Here is a 19,700-nt window from a genome sequence, read left to right as displayed (position 1 = left end):
TTGAGGTTTTAACTGGACAGTGTAAGTTAGTCATTAAGTCTATCTCAGGGCGAGAGCAAGTTTTAGAATTAATTAAGTTCTGACCTTTTTCCAAAAAGTATTTTTAAAGATTGAATGTGAGGACGAGAGTTAAGCATTTAGATTTAATTGTATAACCTAAGTCAACAGAGCGAGAGTTTGAGATAAGGGTGTTTAAAGCGGTCAGTATTTTCTTAAAAGGAGTTTCTGCAACTTTATTGTTTTCAAAATATGATTTTTGACTTAATTATAAGTGACAGCTACATTAATATAAGATCATGGTTTCTTCAACAGAGCGAGAGTTTGAGATAAAACCTTTAACCAATAAAGTTAATCGAAACGATTTATTTTAAAACCGAGTGACCGACAAGGAATTGATTCCCTAGTTTTGACGAACTACATACCGATATCCGTTTTATTGATATTTAATCTAGATATTAGTTTAGCTCTTAGTTTTCCCCCAAACAATCAAACATTTTCACCTTAGATTTACGAAGTAACTTTAGATAACGGTACATCGATTCATAAGTCCCTGTGGGATCGATATCTTTTAAAACTACGCGATAGAACTGTGCACTTGCAGTTTGTATCCCATTCTCGACTCACACAGTCGAGCGATCAATAAGAAGTTGGAAAGATATCATTACCGACTTCAACATTCATCAGCATTGTCGTCATCAAAACATCAGTAAGGTTGTCAGTATCAGGATCATCAACTTAATATCTGCAAGCACATAGATCCACAAAAGTGCCCATGTATCATTTCATTTTTGAGCCAATACTTTTCTTATTAATAGAGGGTTGGTACTCATTTCATTTCATATAATATTTCAAAATTGAATCTCCTTTATCTTACTTTTATACTCTCTTTTTCTCTATTTTATATTTCTTCACCAAGGTTGCCTTAGTTCGGAGAGAGTGAAAAATACTTGTTATATTTTTGTACTGATGTTATGTGACTTTCATTGTAGGATTTTGATTGCTTTGGTCATACGATGGTAGCATTTGCAACAACACTTCTAGGTCGTGGATGTCTTTTGTTATCATAAGGAACAAAACTTGTGAAAACTTATCCATTGTTATTTGTTGCAAGACAAAAGTAAGTTTATAATTATTGTATCCACAGAGACTAGTGGTTTCAAATATCGTTCAACAATTTTTAAAATTTTAAGTAGAGATTTTTTAAGTAAATGACAGAAAGTAAAATGGAGATTTTGGTCTTAACAGTAAGAAAGTTTAGTAGGGGTAGATTTTATCATTGCATATTTATCATGCATAACCATAAGCCATTAATATGCTTTTATATCTAGTTATTAATATTACCATATGTTGCTCTCATTCATATCTCATGTCGGTCTCAACACTGTGAGATCAGTACATTACCTAATAATTGATATCTCGGTTTATTAACCAACACATAACATTAAGTTCCAGCAGTTATAAAGCAGCACGACTCTGCACCGATCCCACTATAGTACGTGTGAATATTAAACCTAACCCTATGTTTAGGCATTAGTATCCAATAGATGATTATATTGGATCTAGTAATGAAAAATACATTTTGAATGTCAAGTCATACAATGAAAACAAGTTGTAGGAAGTAAATATAAAAACACACATTAAGATTAAAGAGTTATCAATATTAAAGTTTGAGTAGAATTACATAAAACACCATAACCTATATAATACATGAATGTAATTACTACATCTAACCCCCAACAAAGAGATTCTTAGCAGCACTTACTCATCGTAGCTTCCAGTAATCCCGCAAAGCCGAGCTTAGAAGTTTATCTTCCCTGTCACTTGAGCAGCGCTTCCGCCTTCAGGCTCCCTCTCTTATTCTCATGTTGTAGACCAAGGTGAACCTACTATAATTATGTACTATCTCACTCCACTTAAACTCCTTTTGCAATATATTGGAAGCTTATATTTATATACAAGAATTTGGGCCCTTGCTAGGCGCACCTCCCTTGCGCCTATAGAGCCCGCTTTCTTCTCCATTAAACAATGTTAGTTGTCTGACATAAGGACTTATCCTCCTTTCCTTGCTAAGTATGCCGCCTCTTCTCTTAATGCATAAACCCTTGTTTCACCATGAAGTCCTTGAACCTAGATGTGTCATATGGCCTTCTGATTGCGCTTAGTGCGCTTGTGTCTGGGCCTAGAGAGCCTTGCTTCTTAGGCTTTTTCTCTGGCTAGGTCTTTGCATTATGAATCGTGGTTTTCTAGTCATTTTGACCTATTTTTAATTAATACATACTAAAAAAAAGTCCAAATAGGTGTTTTCTCACTTTTATGGATAAATTGCAGGTTTTAGTATTTATTATTTGTAAAATAAGTTAATAAATGTCTAAGTATTTTACGTAAATCTTGCACTTATCATCATTGAAAAATATATTACATTGTATATAGCAAAAAGGAAACTTAATCAAGTGACTATCTCGCAACGTATTGATCTATGTGCGTGTTGGCATGCCGCACCGTAGTCGGTTTCCCCCTTTGATCAAAGCCTTCCCCTGCACTTGTCGAGTTAGAACAATTCATGCCATACTTATTGGGAACATCAGTCTCTTCTTTTGGCATTTTAACTGTCGTCTCCTTAAACTGCTTGGTGAGGGAGGCCACATTGATTTCCATCACATTCCCTTCATCATTCCCATTTCGATTGTGTTGCAAGGCCTTAAGTATCCTTTGCATTCCACATGGGTCGACACTTATCGTTACTGACTCGTTATGGATATTGTGATACATCATTTTCAAGTGAACTAGATAGACACCACATTCGATATGCCGCAAAAGGTCTACCTAAGATGCTGTTTTAGACTCTTTTGTATGGAACTACTAAGAATTGCAGGTCAATCATATTGGTGTCTCTTTCTTTTCCCAGGGTGACCATTAGTTCAATGTACCCCCATGGACGAGTGATTGTGTTGCTCAAAGCTTGTAGGTCGACTCCCTCATACGGCCACAACTTCTTTCTTTTCAGTTCAATCTTTTCGAAGAGTTTTGCATACATAATGTCACAAGAACTCCCCTTGCCAATGGAGATTTTGGACACATTGAAGTTGGTCATGATTGTTGTTATTATCGAAGGAAAATTTTCATTTCATATTCCATCTATTTTTTCACTATCATGGAATCTGATAATAGGTCTCTTTGGTTTTCCTTAGGAATATGTTCTCTTCGTCTTTCTATTTGTCATAAAGTCGATGATTCTTCTTTTTATTGTTTCTTTGGAGATATTTTTTGGTTGAGGAAGGTCACCTGTGATAGATGCGATATACTAACGCTTTTCCTTTAAGTCTTCTCCCTCGCCATCACTATTGTCTTTCTTTCTTTTAACCTCATGACGACCTCTATAGTTTTTTTAAAACCTTTTTCCTAATGGGAAGATTGTTTTTTCCTATTATCTTTTTTTTTGTCTCAATTCTTCTTCTGACCGTCCTTTAAATGTATCAGGTAAGTTGTCTTTTTTTATTAGCTTCGAAATTGCACCCTTCACGTTGATATATTCATTAGTGTTCTGGTCGTCGATATACTTGTGGTTATGACTTTTGTGAAATAAAATATGACTATATATATATATATATATATATATATATATATATGGTTATTGTAACAAGAAAATTCTAATTATTGGATTAAAAGAGTGAGTCTCCCACTATCCCACATATATTTGCAGGCCGTTATAGTTTCGTTATCGCAATGACTCAAACAAGAATATACCAAAAAATTAGTATAATAAGATACATTGGCCAATGCAACCTTTTTGATGAAAAAGACATTTCTATGATAGCAATTAGCAAATATAGCTTGATTTAGTCTTAACAAACACAAAGGTTACAAAGTCAATTTCCAAGAAGATATAATACAACAAAACCACGGATGTGACACGTGTGTTAAGACGTTACATCATAAATGTTTCAGTATTATCAAGTAGGATGAAAATTGGACTTATAGTATTCACTATATACTCAAATAATAATTATTGAATAAAGTGAAAATAGTGGTAATATGCAAAATAAGTATGTATGGAAATTGACTCATCGTATAATGTGCGAAGAATGATTGATTCATCGTTTGAAGTTGTAATATTCTAGAGATTAATTTTTTTTGTTAAACTTAATTTGATACTTCTATCTGTTGGGACAAAAATTTTAAAAAAAATGAAAGATAGAGAAGAAGAAAAGAGAAAAGAGAAAAAATTGTAAACTAAATTATGAAATATTAAGATTGAGTGAAAGTATATGTTTACATTATACAAAGCTTTTTATATATGCAATTAAAGTTCATGCTCAAACTATACAAACTGACTCAAGCTCAAAAAGTAAAATACAAAAAGAAGAATCATTTAAAGCAAAAAAAACTATGAACGACATAATTTATATGATGACTAATTCAAAGTTGAGCAAAAAGAAGAAGGTTGGGAAATCATCTTACAACTTCCATGAAGATATTCCATCTGAAGATGAATGACAAGAGAATAGAGATGGTAGTGATCGCATCGATGAAGACATCATGCTTAATGTTGGAGAAGATGTCATTAGTGGTGATGATGGATGTTCCTTGTATTCCTTTTAATGGTGATCTGATTGACGAAGAATTAGAAGAGAATGAAAATGAAGAGGAATATGAGAATGGGGATGAGGATGAATATGACCATGCTTATATGAGGTTTGATGACACTTTGAATGTCTAGAATAGTTGTTTTTAGATTGTTTTCATTTTGGACTAAGTTTTTCTATATTTTGCTTATGAATGTATGATTATTATTATGAACTAATGAATTTATGGTTATGAATATGAATTTTTTTTATATGTGATGATTTTTTAGCATGTGTATGGAATTATACATATATAAATATTTTTTTCTAGTTATATAGGATCTTACGATCCATACTACGATCTTTAAGTTACGATTTTGAATTCTCTACTGATTTTTCATAAACTCTCGAGTTTTTAAACATTACTTCCATTGTCATCTGAAGAAGATATGTGAATTGCACAATTATTCTATTATGTTTCTTTTTTATTTGAAGTTTGTCATTATTCTTGCTTTTCATTTTATTCCTCCTTTTTTTCTAGATGCTTGAATTTGATAATTTTTTTCCTTTGATATATTCAATATTTAAATTGACTTTGTTTATTTGTGAACTTCTTGGTTGTAGTGATTGAGTTTACTTGTTTCATTAAAATAACGATTATTTGTTATAAACAATATTAGGTGTAAACGATAAATACTGTTATACATATTTGATTGATCTGATACTTTAGTTTGCAATTACAAAGATTGTTTAGTTTTGGTAGTTTAACTATGTTGTTCTCCTATTTCAATAGTTGATTTGTTGTTGACTTGGGAAATTTTGTTCATCTTTATCAAACATATTAAATGTAGTTGATGTTGTTTCATCTAACATTTTTAATTGAATCTTTGAATATGCAAATTTTAATTTATGTTATTGGTCCATAATATCTTTAGATATTTTTTTATAATTCTCTTATTTCTCGTTGATGAGGTTTGTCCTATATATCGTAAGACGTGTTTTGATATATTTGACAAACATGCAGTTCATTATAGAGAGCTTCTAGGATTCAAATATTGGCATGATTTTATTAGGGATGTCATGTTTAATATATTTTGGTGGGATGAAGTATCTTTAAAAAAAGAGACGTTTGTGAAGTTCTTTACCGACCCACAAAACAGAAGATCGGCAATTAATGTCTTAGTGTACGAATGTCAATGAGAGAAACATGTATCTATGAACTTGATTGAGCTCTAACCTTTGAAGATTCATGATACTTGCGGTGTGTAACATCCCAAATATTTTTAAATGTGTTGTACACAAGAATGTTTCCTTTATACCAATCAATAGACCAGAACAAGTAGTTCTTGGATTTCAAATTCTTTAATTTGCTCTCCTTTGTATCCTTCGATTATTTTTTAAGTTGCATTTGAAGGTGCAACGGTGACCTCATTTTCAATCAATTCTCAATACTCTTTTGATCGAAGAAAAATCTCCAACAACATTTACCAATGATTTTAAAAGCCATCAAATCTTGAGATTAATGATTGAATGAATTGTGATGATTTTGTCATGGTGAATAAATATGAAGTCCATTATTTTAATGGGTTGGTATGGGTATTTATAGGCGCGAAAAAAGATATATTTTAATGAAATATGTTATTTTAATGATTAAAAGTGTTTTTTATATAAAATTCAAAATAAAGACTATTCAGATAAATTAAATTGAAAGTAAAGACTATTCTTACAATTAAAATTTTATAAAAACTTGTAAAAAACTTGTCAAAATACAAGTGTTTACATGATTTCATAATGGATTTCTTACTTTTTTTTTCCCTCCCAAATTATAACTTTTTTGGATCCACTTAATTGTTTTGAAATTGATTTTTTATAAAAATAAAAAACGCACGCAGTTTAGCTTGTTTAAGAGAAAACGATGTATAATAATTTAGCTTGTTTAAGAGAAAATGATGTATAATAATTCATAGATCACATATAAAGAGTTTAACATGTATATAATTTTTTTATGAATATAAAAAAATGGGTAGATGATATATATATATACAATAACATTTTTCCTAATTTATTTGAAATTGGGATGTCGTATATCAAATTTCTTCGGAGTGGACGGTATATTTCATACAAGATATTGAAATTTGGCAACGGACACTTTCTGACAGGGATGAAATAATTCATCAAATTGAACGACTTCAAAAGAGAAACAAATAAAGAAATGTCAAAGAAGAAACCACGTATAGATTTAGATAATGACATATCTTTTAATGCATATCTTTTAATGCATTTTAATTTTAATTTAACAATGTAACTTTTTTTTTTATATATAACGCACGACATAATGATATAAAATTTTGTGGTAATTTTTGGACAATTTTTGTACTTCTAATTTATCGCATAATACAATGGTTATGTATGAACACTTGGTTGGATGGGCCCACCTTTTGCTTAAAAACTCTATCATATCTTCTATGAGTTTTATGGAGATGCTATAGTCTCAAAATCTACTTAAGTGGTCAACAAAGGGTCTGATTGAAGTGAGCACAATGATTGCAAGATCGATCGGAGACATTCTAAGGATTTTGCAATATTCTGCACCAATAATTTATAATTAAATTAATGTTAAATTTATGTTAACATTAACTTTTATCAATGTAATGTTTATTTTGAAGTTAATTTATGTTGTTGTTCCATTGTTTTGTCATTGTATCTGATTTTTTCTGTTTTAAATTAATATGATATATTTCGGAGATGCAGCTTCGGAAAACTCATTAAATATTCAATTAAGAGACGTTATAGAGATGCATTTCTGGATTAAGCTTTCATGCATATGGAGATTCATCCCCAGATTAAATTTTAATAGAATAAGGGTTTTTCATCAATTTTATGTGAGATGCACTTCTCTATCTTTATCATTTTCCACACCTCTATTACTGTAATGCTGAGCGTTAACAGATATTTTGGTATGTTAACAGAGTTTAATGAATTTTGTTATAACATTATAGAAATGATTTTTCCTACAAAATACTTCCTCCCTGTCAATTAATTGATTCTATTACTTTTATTATTGATCTGATATTTGTCACAATGAATTACAGTAACAATGAATCAAAAATTTTGTTAACTCTAACAAGAGCATAGAAAATGCTAAAATAAAGACTACATACCTTAGTAACGAAAACAAATTTTCCAAAAATATATTTTTAAACTATTTTTATTATAAAATAAATGTATGATTCACTTATGCATGATTCACTTATGCATGAAATGCGTCCGAAAATGTATTTTCAAAATCTAAAAATATTTTCGAATTTTTCTGTGATACCTTAACTAATTCTATACTTTAATGGGTTGGTATGAATATTTATAGGAGTGAGGAAAGATTTACTGTGTATTATTTTAATAATTAAAAATAGAGAATAATTATTATGCATCCTTTCAACATCAAACGTCTATGATTAATTGAATGTGTAAGAAAAAAATATTTTATTGATGTATTTTAATTAAATTCTTAAAAATATATTTTTATATGTAAAAAATCAAAATAAAGACTCTTAGTACAAGTTACATTAGTATAAAGATACTATTATAGAATCTAAAATTTTATAAAAGTTTGTCAAAATACAAGTGCTTGCATTATTTCATAGTGGATTTCATACTTTTTTTCCCTCCCAAATTATAGCTTTTTGAATCTGTTTAATTGTTTTGAAATTGGTTTTTTATCCACACAAAAAACACATGCACTTTAGCTTCTTGAAGACAAAATGATGTATAATTCATAGATCACATAGATATACATGTGCAATTCTATTCTATGTATTTCCAGTTACATTGTGCGATGCCAAATAGAAAACAGGAGGTTTTAGAAGATTAATACATATCAGTCCTAAGGGGAAACAATTTTACTCTCATCAACAACAATTTGATTAGAGATACCATATCTATATCCTTCCAGGAGAATGTATAGTGTCTCTTGTTGTCATATAATACCTGCATAACATCGACGAATTTGGATTTTTCACTATGAAATCATGCAAGCACTTGTATTTTGAGTTACACATTCCATTAAGTTGCCGAACATGTTATTTGCTAAAATCTCTTTAAGTTGGTTAACATGCTATTTGCTTTTAAAAATGTCAAGCTCAGACCAAAAAATAAGCTTGTGGCAGGTTTTTCAGATCAAAAAATAAGCTCAACTTACATTGCATTATTTCGTATACTAAGCCTCGAGGTATTAGAAGTTTCAGATGCATCAGCACGAACATACAAGTAATAATTTCAATAAATGCATACAAATCCTATAACTTCATCCAATCACGTTGATCTCTCTGCCTTGATCTACTGGCTTGTTCATCTACACTTAGTATATTCCTCAAAACTTTTTCACTTGAACTTGCTTGCCCTGCCTTGATCCAGATTCAAGCATTGCCTCTAAAAGAGCAACGTCTCTCGCACCCTCGACAAAAGAGAGGCGGTGCTCGGGTACAAACTGACTACCCTTCTGCAAAATAGAAATAAATTAGACTAGAGAATTCATACTAGCATGGACATATAATTGAGGATAAGAAAGGAATGTAATGAACAAAAATATATGCTACGAGTTTGACACAAAACTACAAAATTAGAAGGTGGAATTGTGGAAGCATTTTGCAGGAAATGTTAATACCTTGAGGGTGTTTTCAGAAACATCATTAAAAAAAGCTTTTAATTCTTCAGTTACTCCACTGAATGGGAAAAATGAGCTTTTGCATTGTCCATTAGCATCATATAATGAAACCTATATAGCATCATCACGTCAGAAAACAATAAAGATAACTGAAAGTGATTTGAATAAATTAATTGCAACTTTAGTGGATATTGAAGGAGAAGTTCAAATCTACCTAAGCTATTACTTTTGAAAACCTATAGTGTAACTTATAACTATAGTATATACCAGGTATCCGTGTTGTCCTTGGAATCCTCGCTCAATTTGAAGGGTTCCATTCGTGCCAACAACTCGCCACAAGATCTATAATGTGTTTAATGCCATGATTAAAGACTTGAATGAAAAATGCATGAATAATGAACATATCTACTGTTTGGGATGTGTAGCACGCGTGCACGTGTGTGTTTGTAAGATGAGGGATCATTTACCACATGCCTTGGGGGATCTGGAGGAGACAACCATTACAAATACTCCTGAGCATCCATTCTCCAAATGACTGATGAAAAACATTCCAAAAATAATTCACATTTCTGTCGAGTATTTGTATAGTCATTTCTGGAAAATAGAGGCTTACAAGACAGATGATAAATTATCTGGTGGTGGTAAGATCAAATCCACATGCGATGTCATAGCTGAAACTGAAACTACCTCACACCCAACAAGCTGTCGAGAATAAAAGGAGACGGCCATTAAATTATTATAAGATTCAGATGCCAGAAAGTCCCATTTGATTTAGGTTTCAGAGTGGTTCATTCATAGTTAGTAAGAAAGTTTTGATAAAGAGTGGTTCATTCATAATTTAAGATTCGGATGCCAGAAAGTCCCATTTGATTTTACTACACCAATGATAATCAGAGTTTTCTGCAACATAAATTGCATTAGGAAATACAGAAGAACACAAGTTAACGAATAAAATTGTCTGTGAATTAGACAGTAAAATTTTGAATATTACCATTCTTAACCCCGCAATGAAATGCACACCCATATCGAGAATAAAGCCTCCCTGCCAGAAAGAAAAAAATGATAACTTCACATAAGGAACCAAATTGGTATGCAAAATGCTAATAACACAGGAAGTTAATAAAAAGTTTCAGAATTTTAAATAGGCAGTGCTAGTATAGCCTGATTTAGGAAATACAGAAAACCATAATGAATGTTAATGAATATAGGCCAGAAGTTCGTAGCACTCCATCGGCGATGTCAAATAAACTAAAAAGAATTCATATCTGAGAAAGAAATCTCAGACTTATTTTGATAAAGCGTGTAAATTTAGGAAACATATTCAATTATTAAATTATAAAGTAGATTTTCCTCCCTACATTTTTATGCCAGAATAGTAGAGTTGATTAAGTGATTCAAAGCTACGCCAGATACTCTCCTGTACTAAAACAAATACTGAATGTGTAACTTAATTTCAAAGCACATACAGTAAAACTGCGTCTCCAAGAACTTGAAAAGTATGGGTTTGAACTGTTCATTGATCCTTCTACAATAACTTGGACACTCATCATTTTGCCAATGTCAGCAATTAGCTTCTTGCCCTGCCAAACAAACTACGTAAATGGACAGGCAGATTCATAGGTTAAAATGTCAAAACAGAAACAAAAATACCTCAATTAAGGCGGGTTCAAAACGATAATTTTCAGCCACAGACCAAATTATTTGGCCAGGAGCATCTGCAGAAATCGATTTGTAGGTAGATAATGCAGTTTCCAGCTCATTTATACCTGCAGTATCAGATTAATGTTAATCAAGTTGAGAGTTTAGGATAAGGTAACTGAAACTTTCATATAGTAGGGAAGGAGAGAATATATGTGGATCACCTAATAAAAAGAAAGAGAACGGCAACAATATTAATAGTAAAAGAGAATCTCTACCAAGGGCCAGCAAAAGTTAGAGCTACTACTTACAAGATGCTGCAGGTTTCTCTTCATATCCACAAAATCAGCCACCAACACACACAGTACATTCAAATAAAGAGGAAATATAGTCAGAGGCACAAAAAGATTAATAACAAAATTATGATTATCAAATGTTAAACTGTCCCTCAGAAAGAAAGAAAAAAATACACACACTCTCTACATTTGCAATAATCATTACCTTGATGGCATACCAACCAATGCCATCAACCACACACTACAATTGCAATAAGCATACCTTGAAGGACATGTTTACCAGCCTTCAACAACTTGAGTGAGATGTCAACCTGCAACAATTGATAATTTGTAAGAAAATAAGAAAATTGCATTTAAAAAATAAGCAACTCGAGCAAAAAAAAACATCATTGCAATGACTCTACATTTGACATATTGTAACCCACTATATACTTGATTAATTGAGTGGAGAAAAATAATCTAGTCTTTGATTTGAAATTGTAAAGTAATGTCATCTTGGTCTCAAAAACAAAAGTTCAAATTGATGAGTAAATAACCAATTTGATCTTTGAAATTGTAAATATTTCAAAATGATCCCTAAAATTGCAAAATGTTAACAAGTTCTTGCTTCTACAATTTCACATACAAATTTAGGTATTTACTCAAATAATAATTGAATTAAAAAATTCTCAATCATATTAGTCCTTGTGAGACAATTACATTCACTAAATTTTGACTAATCTAAATATGATTGAAGTTATAGCTACTATCCAGTGATGAGTTAAGGAAAAGCAATGGACCTGATTTTGTGCAGCCAAAACGACGACAACGGCAATGATGGATGGATCTTGGATGATATCATGAAGACCGTTATCTCCCCATTTACATTCCACTTGACCAAACTGTTTGTTAGCAATTTCCAGCGCACTAGTCGCAGATTTCTCGGTGCGGCTCCAAATAGCTTTGAGATGGAAGAGATTGGAGATCTCTGAGAGTCTTGGAAGATACTGACTCTTCACGAACGTGCCTGCTCCGAGAATGGCGATCTGTATGGGCTGATTCGTCGCCATTTTGTATCGGTTCGGATCCAGATTTTAATTTTTACAATGTTTATCGTTCAGCTGAATGCCACCGGAGAGAAGAGTGAAACAGAAACAAGACTAGATTTTAAATTTAATTTGTTTTGCCTTTAAAATTTTGATAAAAGAAAATTAGTTTTATTCATTAATACTACTAATTTCAAAATTGATACCACTAAATAATCATTTTGTCTCTTATAGATTAAATATGTGTTTGGATGTCCATCGACTTAATTAAAATCACGTGAAAAATCACCAATTCTAAAATTCTGAATTTCATTATTTTTATTTTTCATGTTTATTTTCAGGTTTTCTTACATCTGAATGTAGTTTTTATAACATCATTGATTATTTAAAATCAATTCTCTTAAATACTATGTTTATTATCCAATGTGACACAACATTATTATCCATGAGTCTTTGCACTTTATATAAAACATCAATTGCTTTTGATGTTAGAAAACCAAAAGTGTCAAAACAATTTAATGAAAGTATGTTGATTGTCTAAACAACTTTTCTAATGATTGACCACTTTATTTGAAGCGGCTTTGAGAGTTGTTTATTTCACGGTAAAACCTACGGTCCTCAATCCCCATCAATAAAAAAATCATTGATTAATTTTCAATGTCATGTTACGTTTATAAAATATATTAATATATTATATTTATGGATCATGCTAACTAGTGTCACGGAAGCATTGGTTAAGAATTTCTAATTAAAAAAATATTTTATATTCAGTGTATTGAATACACACAATATTTTTTTAAAAAAATTGATTATTTCTATTTTCAGTGCATTGAATACACTTTTTTTTTATAAAAAAATTATCTTTTTAATATCTTAAATAATGCTCAACTTACCTTTTTAATCTTTTAACCAGCGTCCCAGGAGCACTCGTTAGCATTTCCCTATATTTATTAGAATTAATCATAAGAACATCTGTTAGAGGAGGTTTGGTTAGTATCTGGAGGTCTTAGTTATATTTCTTAAGTTTTCAATCATTGGAAAAGATCTAAGTGGAGATCTTGTTACTTAAATATTGGTGTAAGTTACTAGGGTGGCAAAACGGATCTGTCTGTTGGTATGTTCGTTTTGCTGCAATTTTATGTTGGACAGGTCAAGGATTTAGGTACACACCGTCTAATATATTTGCTCCATTTGTCCCTTTTTTCCAGGTTTTTGCGGGCACGAACATAGAAATTTAGTATTTTTAGGCTTAAAATGTCCACCTCACCCTTTTTCTTTTTTGCATGCAAGAACATTAATATGAATTTTATAATTTTAGACTTAAAGGATGTAAAGTTTGGGGATCCACCTCACCCTGTCTTTAATTTTAGTGTGGGACAGGTCAAGATTTTAGGCTTGCACCCTCAACTATATGCATTCCATTCTGCCTTTTTTTTTACGAACTTTTGCAGAGCGGGCCTAAATGGGGCGGGCATGCCCGCTTGCCATCCTCTATCAGTTAATCACTAAAGCGACACAAAAAATATGTTGTTATGATTAAAAAATAATAAAACTTGCTCAAATCAACTACTTATCCATTATTATTCAATGCCACCAATCAACATAAATTACCCTTTAAACATTAGTTATTCATGCCTAATGAAAGGGCATAATAGTAAAACACATATTATTTAATCTTAGACTTGATGAGAACAATTAATTCACCCAATGGAACTTCCAATTGGTCTGAAGTTTATTACGTCCCTTATATAAATTTCCCCCCTCTTTTCACCCCATTTCTTTTTTTCCTTTTTAAAAAAATCTCTTTTTTACTTCATTTTCTCTCTCTTTTCTCGTCTCTGTTGGAACAAATGTTTTCAAGAAAGATGGAAGACAGAGAAGAAGAAGAGAGAAAACAGAAAACTGAATTGTGAAAAATTAGGATCTAGTGAACTTATGTGTTTACATCATACAAATCCATTTATATAGCCATCTAAAGCCCAAGCCCGAACTATACAAAGCGACTCAAGCCCAAAACGTACAAAATATAAAATACAAAATTACGTTACATTTTGACACTACTATATGTGTCACGCTGTGAAAAATACAAAGTCGTCATCGGGTTTTATTTATTCCAAAGGAAAAGGAATATAGCAATAAAACCCCCAAAAGAGAATGGTCTTGCAACCAAGAGCGGATTCGGAAGTCGGTTATGCAAGGGAAAGGTATTAGCATCCATCATATCCATCGTACTCGATGGAAATCACTTGTTTGTATCAATGCGTATGGATGTTGTTTATCTGGATGTTGTTTGTTATCGGTGAAATGAGATGAATATAGTGGGATAGGGGAAAGAATAAGTTTTAATTTAGTGTGCTCGCCAAGGATTTGGGCCCTTATGCCTACGTACCCTCATACGTGCAATGAGGAAGTCAGGGCTCCGTAGTTCCGCTCATAAACGGAGTGTGTGTTTGGTTGTTTTTACTGAACAGTATTTACGTTTGCGTGTTACTATTCACTTGCTTGTATGCTCGAGCATGAGAACGGGAAGTATTTGCTTGTTTGCGGTAAAGTGGATGCGCTTGGATCACACTCTAGCAGTTAAACATTACTTGCTAACACATGGAGGCTTAAGTGTCGCTCACGGTAGAACGGAAGTAACACGTCCTTTTTGAAAGGTTTGAAGAGTGCACTGAGGCAAAAGATGATTTGATTTGTTGGGGTTGATTTTAGTGTGGAGACAAACATCAGACCCTTGGCTAGATACAGTCAACAGTCCAAAAACTCGTGAGTTGAGAGGACAGTGTTATCCTAACCACTCTTTCATCCAAGAAAGATATTTGAATTGTGAAAAAGGTTTGGAAAGTCTAATCGTTGGAACTTAGAGGGAGACAAGTATCTGACTCTTGACTAAGTACGGCCAACAATCAGAATACTTGGGAGTCGAGAGGGTAATGGTATCCTAACTATCCTTTGTCTCCCTCATAGCACCTATATCTAACTTGTTTGAATCATTAGATGTTTTAAGGGGTAAGTCAAGTGTCAGGTCCTTAAGCTAGATACGACCAATAACCCAAGTACTTGAATGTTGTGTACAAGCATGTACACCCCATTTTTGCATTTCGTTTGTCATGAAAATGTTTGGAAAAAGGCATTTGATGTTGGATCAAGTGTTTGAGTTTATTGTGAAAAGGTGTGTGAAGAATGGAGGTAAGAGGAGATCGAATGAGATTGAGAAGAGAATGAAGATGATATGTGGATCATGGAATGGATGGGAGATACTTGATGTTAGATCAAGTACTCACGTTACAATGGGGTGAGTTTGATTTGGAAAACACTTGACGTTGGATCAAGTATGCCTTTTGTTTCTTTTGAAATATTTTGTTTTATCGTTTTTTTTTAGTTAGCATGCATTAACTAATAAAAGAAATAAATCTAGGCTATTACACTTTCATGGGGTGTGGGGACATGAGACCTACAATGGGGGGATGGAAAGAGATTAGACAAATTACAAACCTTATACCATGCCTAAAACATACAAGTGACATGGTACCCTCACACAATACAAGTCAATTTAATGAATTAAAGGCATTGGTAATTCGGAGTGTACTTGAATTTCAAAGCCACATGTGGACACAAACATGAATCAAGGTGAGTTAGTATGCATTAACAAATTAAATAGAATGGACATTAAATGCTAAAACAGATGAGTGAAATGAAATATGACATGATGAAATGATGTAATGGTATAGAGATCATGGTGAGAATAATGGACATACAAGCATATCACATTAAAATGAAATATCATTTTTAATTCAAATCTAATAACCACAATCAAAGGTATAGTACTATTAAAATTGAAACTAATCAAACAATACTTGAATATGGTATATGGTATTAATATGGAATTAACATGTAAATAAATCAATTTAAGTCCTAAACAAACATGCTAATTGAATTAAAAAACAAGTCAAGAATGGATCAAAATAAATCAAAAGTTAACATGGAATCAAGTATTTTTTTTTGGGATTTTGCATGGTTATCAAATAATTAATATCTAATACATCTAATTGACTTCCTAAATGAACATTAACATAAAAGGGATTTTTTTTCTAATGTTTTATAATCATGCTAAACAATCAAAACCACAATCAACAATTAAAAAATGAGTTAAATTGCAAGAAAAACGAGTAAAAAATGGCAACAACAAAAAAAGAGCAAAATAATAAATAAATCCATATGGGTCAGGGGTTCAAAATCTGGAAATAGAGGCTTTGGGCCTAACAGAAAAAGGCCAAACACAAAGAAATGTTAATGGATTCAGCATGGGTATCCAGCAAAACAAGGGTGTGGAAAGCAAATTGTTGGGCTTAATGGCCTAAGCCCAACAGAATTGGCAAGGGGAATGTAAAAAAATTTAGCAGCATAACTTTGTCTTCTCTACACATCATATTCTAATTTTCATGTAAAAAAGAAACCACCACCGGAGCTCCGAAACCACCGCATCTAAATTGACCGTAATCAAGAAAAAACACCAGTTTCCTACTCCTCTCAACCTCCTATATCCTAATCTCTCATCTATTCTAACTAAAAGTTAACCAATTCTGAAAATTTGGGCATTAACGTCAAGAATCCTAAGCACAAAATCTGAAATTAAATGGAGATGGAGGAGAATCAAGCCACCAAACCTTGGGGCCTTGATTCTCCACTACACAAGCTACATTGTGGTATCAAAAATTCAGCAAACAAGCAAGGATAAAGATTCACCAACCTACAAGAATGAAGCTTTTTCTGTGAGTTTGATGCTGGAGATCAAGAAGATGAAGTGAAAACCAGAGGTATGCTACTTTGAACCTTTAATTTTCTACTTCTGCTATGAACTTCTTCTCTTCAAGAATCGACTCTGAAAAATTCTGAATTTAATTGTTGTTGTTGATATCGATTATTTGAATGTAAGAATAATGTGGAATGCAAGAGGTTTACCTCAATTGATAACAAACTTCAATGTAAAGCTTGATCCAATGTTGATAGAGTTTTTGTGTAAGGAGAGGAATTGGAGAAGATGAAGTAAGAGAGTGAAAGTTGAATTTGTAATGAGTGATTTTGAGGGAATGATTAGGTTCTGATTTTGGTGATAGCTAGCCCCTTGATTTTGATGAGAGTGGTGTGTTTATATAGGTTATAGGTTCGGATCAAATGGAGGTTAGGATTTTGTTTTGTGAGGCTTGGAAATAGATAAATTAGGTTTGGAATTAGTTAAAGTGGTTTGGAATTAGTTTGATGAGGTTTGAAATTAGTTAAATAAGGCTTGGAATTAGTTTGGGGCTGTTATGAGTAATTCACAATGTTGGTAATTTTGGTGAATTGAAGTGTATTAGGAATTTGATTCAATGCATGAAGGGTATGATTGTTTGTTACATAATTGTGTAAAGGTTGCAATGTGTAGTGTGTAGCACCTCAAATTTGCACCTATCATTGTACATACCATTTCATATTAGGTCATAACATATCATGATACATTGCATAGCATTTGCATTGTCCCCAGTTGCCTCAAGAGCAAGCAAGCAGGAATTAGGTCAAACTGATCAGGAGGTCAGTCAACCAACCAAGCAAAGTTGTTTCTCAAGGAGCAAAGGCCCTAGGGTTTGTCCTACAAGTTCACATGTCTTGGAGTATCATTTGAAATGTTCAAGTCAAGGGTTGAAGGCTCAGATGTCATCAGTCAATGCAAAGCCAGGCCTCATGTGTCATGGCAATCAACATCATTGAAGAATTCGAAGCCAATCAGAAAATTTCCAGAAATAGAAAGTGGACCTGTAATTTCAACTGCCAAAAATAGAAACTTCTTGATCCTCAACTTGCATCATGATACAAGCTTCAAATGAATTTTTTCCCAACATGAAAGTTGAAGATCTTGTTCTCCCATTTTCAAAAAGTCCAAGAACTCTCAAATCCCATGTATGGTTGTCAAGATATGATCAATTCATTTTCACAAAATCTTGAACTTCAAAGAGGCATATCTCCCAAACCATAAGGCCAAATTTGGTGGGGTTTTTTCCTACAAACCACATTTTTCATCCTCTTTCCAAAAATATAAATTTCATGACCTAAAACCTTACCATTCAAAATGGCATTTTTGGACCTTTTCATTTAAAAATCAAAGTTTGACCCAAGGTTGACTTTTTGATTTATGGACTTTTTGCACAATTGGCCAATTGGGATTCACTCTATACCATATTTGTGACATGTTCCAAGCTTAATTCCATGTTCATTTCATCATTATGTCATAATTTTGGCCAAAGGTATAAATTTAGCAACTTTTGCAATTAGCTTCATAAAACATAAACAAAGTGAGCAATTCTTGAGCAAGTGAAAAACAGCATAAGTATTGTCCTTCTGCAGCATACTCAAGCCCAACCCGAGCCAATTCACACCTCTCTTCCACTTGGCCAAACATTAGCAATTTTGCAAAATGGTTTGATTAAGTTAATTTTGGTTAGTACATGAATTGTTAATCTTAAACAGACCATATAAAAGATGATTCTCAGCATTTGCAACCCTAGCCACCACTTGGAAACACACAGAAAACCTCCATTCTCTCAATTTGCATCTGAACCAAAATTGATTTTCTGCACAAAATGGCCAAAACCTTCGAGTAACCCTTGGTTGATTCATCACTTGGACATCATCTAAAAGTGATTTGTGGCATCCAACACCGGCTGTACAACCATTTTCACATTCTGTTTTCTCAAGCTACAACAATGGCAGGTGGGGTTTTAAGTTGAATAGACATGATTAAGTTCACATTCCGCGAGCATCCATCATTTGGGGCTACAAGATTCATCTGTTGCAGTACCTCATAGCCAAACGACAGCCGTTCCATCACCTAGTTTCAGTTTTGGTATGATTTCGATTTCTCTCTTTTTAAAAATCATGAGATGCTTGTTGTAAATTTTTTGATGCTGAGAACAATGAGCTTTGAACCACCTAAAATGATTGATTAATTAGGGAGAAATGTGAAATTGATTGTTGATGCTCAAACATGTTTTTGTGTGATACTGTTTGATTGGTTTGATTCCGTGAAAATGAACTTGATATTCTTAATGTGTTTTGTTTGGTGATTTCAATGCCGTGCTGTTTGTATAATTTGAGTTAAAATCGTTTTTCACTGATGTTGGTTGATGAAGCATACTGTACATAAACTTCACTATTGTTCCAAACCCTAAAAAATTCCCAGGAAGCCCTGTTTCCCGTGTTGCATATGGCCATTTACTGTACAGTCCCATATTGGCCAATAATAACATTTCGTGTGTCCTTCATGGTACTGTGCGTTTTGATTAAATGGAAGTTTATTTACAAATATGCTATCCAATTGACTTTGTTGACCATTATGCAATGCACGTCCCTTGTTTACTGTGCGTTTTCATGCTAACCAATAAAAACATTTCACGTGTCTCCCTGGTGCTGTGCGTTTTGATTAGGTGATGCTCTATTTACCTTTGCCACGTTGACTTCTTTGTTTGACTTGTTGCCATGTTAA

General features: G+C 32.6%; 1 protein-coding gene across 2 annotated transcripts; it reads right to left on the bottom strand.

The window, feature by feature from the left end:
- Nucleotides 1–8,300: 8,300 nt before the first annotated feature.
- Nucleotides 8,301–12,329, bottom strand: LOC127087248 (uncharacterized). 2 transcript variants are annotated; one of them, XR_007789817.1, is made up of 12 exons: nt 11,936–12,329; nt 11,419–11,467; nt 11,172–11,189; nt 10,873–10,988; nt 10,689–10,802; nt 10,214–10,264; nt 9,836–9,924; nt 9,697–9,757; nt 9,490–9,564; nt 9,223–9,333; nt 8,758–9,057; nt 8,301–8,546 (listed from the first exon to the last, which is right to left on the bottom strand). XR_007789817.1 is itself a non-coding variant. In XM_051028111.1 (11 exons), exons 1-11 carry the CDS (start codon nt 12,203–12,205, stop codon nt 8,929–8,931), a joined length of 1,083 nt encoding a protein of 360 aa, XP_050884068.1. In that variant the 5' UTR covers nt 12,206–12,329; the 3' UTR covers nt 8,744–8,928. The 2 variants fall into 2 exon arrangements, 1 of the variants encoding a protein (XP_050884068.1); XM_051028111.1 differs by lacking the exon at nt 8,301–8,546 and having other exon boundaries at nt 8,744–9,057.
- Nucleotides 12,330–19,700: the final 7,371 nt, after the last annotated feature.

The sequence above is a fragment of the Lathyrus oleraceus genome, chromosome 5, assembly GCF_024323335.1.
Source record: "Lathyrus oleraceus cultivar Zhongwan6 chromosome 5, CAAS_Psat_ZW6_1.0, whole genome shotgun sequence".
NCBI lineage: Eukaryota > Viridiplantae > Streptophyta > Magnoliopsida > Fabales > Fabaceae > Lathyrus > Lathyrus oleraceus.
This window is presented reverse-complemented; position numbering and strand designations above follow the sequence as displayed.

Excerpts from the sequence above, each read along its gene's own strand:
- LOC127087248 (XM_051028111.1), bottom strand. The coding sequence starts at position 12,205 with ATGGCGACGAATCAGCCCATACAGATCGCCATTCTCGGAGCAGGCACG. Across the intron at positions 10,803-10,872 it reads TTGAACCCGCCTTAATTGAG|GGCAAGAAGCTAATTGCTGA; the intron begins GTATTTTTGTTT and ends TTTGTTTGGCAG. Across the intron at positions 9,925-10,213 it reads TCATTGCGGGGTTAAGAATG|CTTGTTGGGTGTGAGGTAGT; the intron begins GTAATATTCAAA and ends TATTCTCGACAG.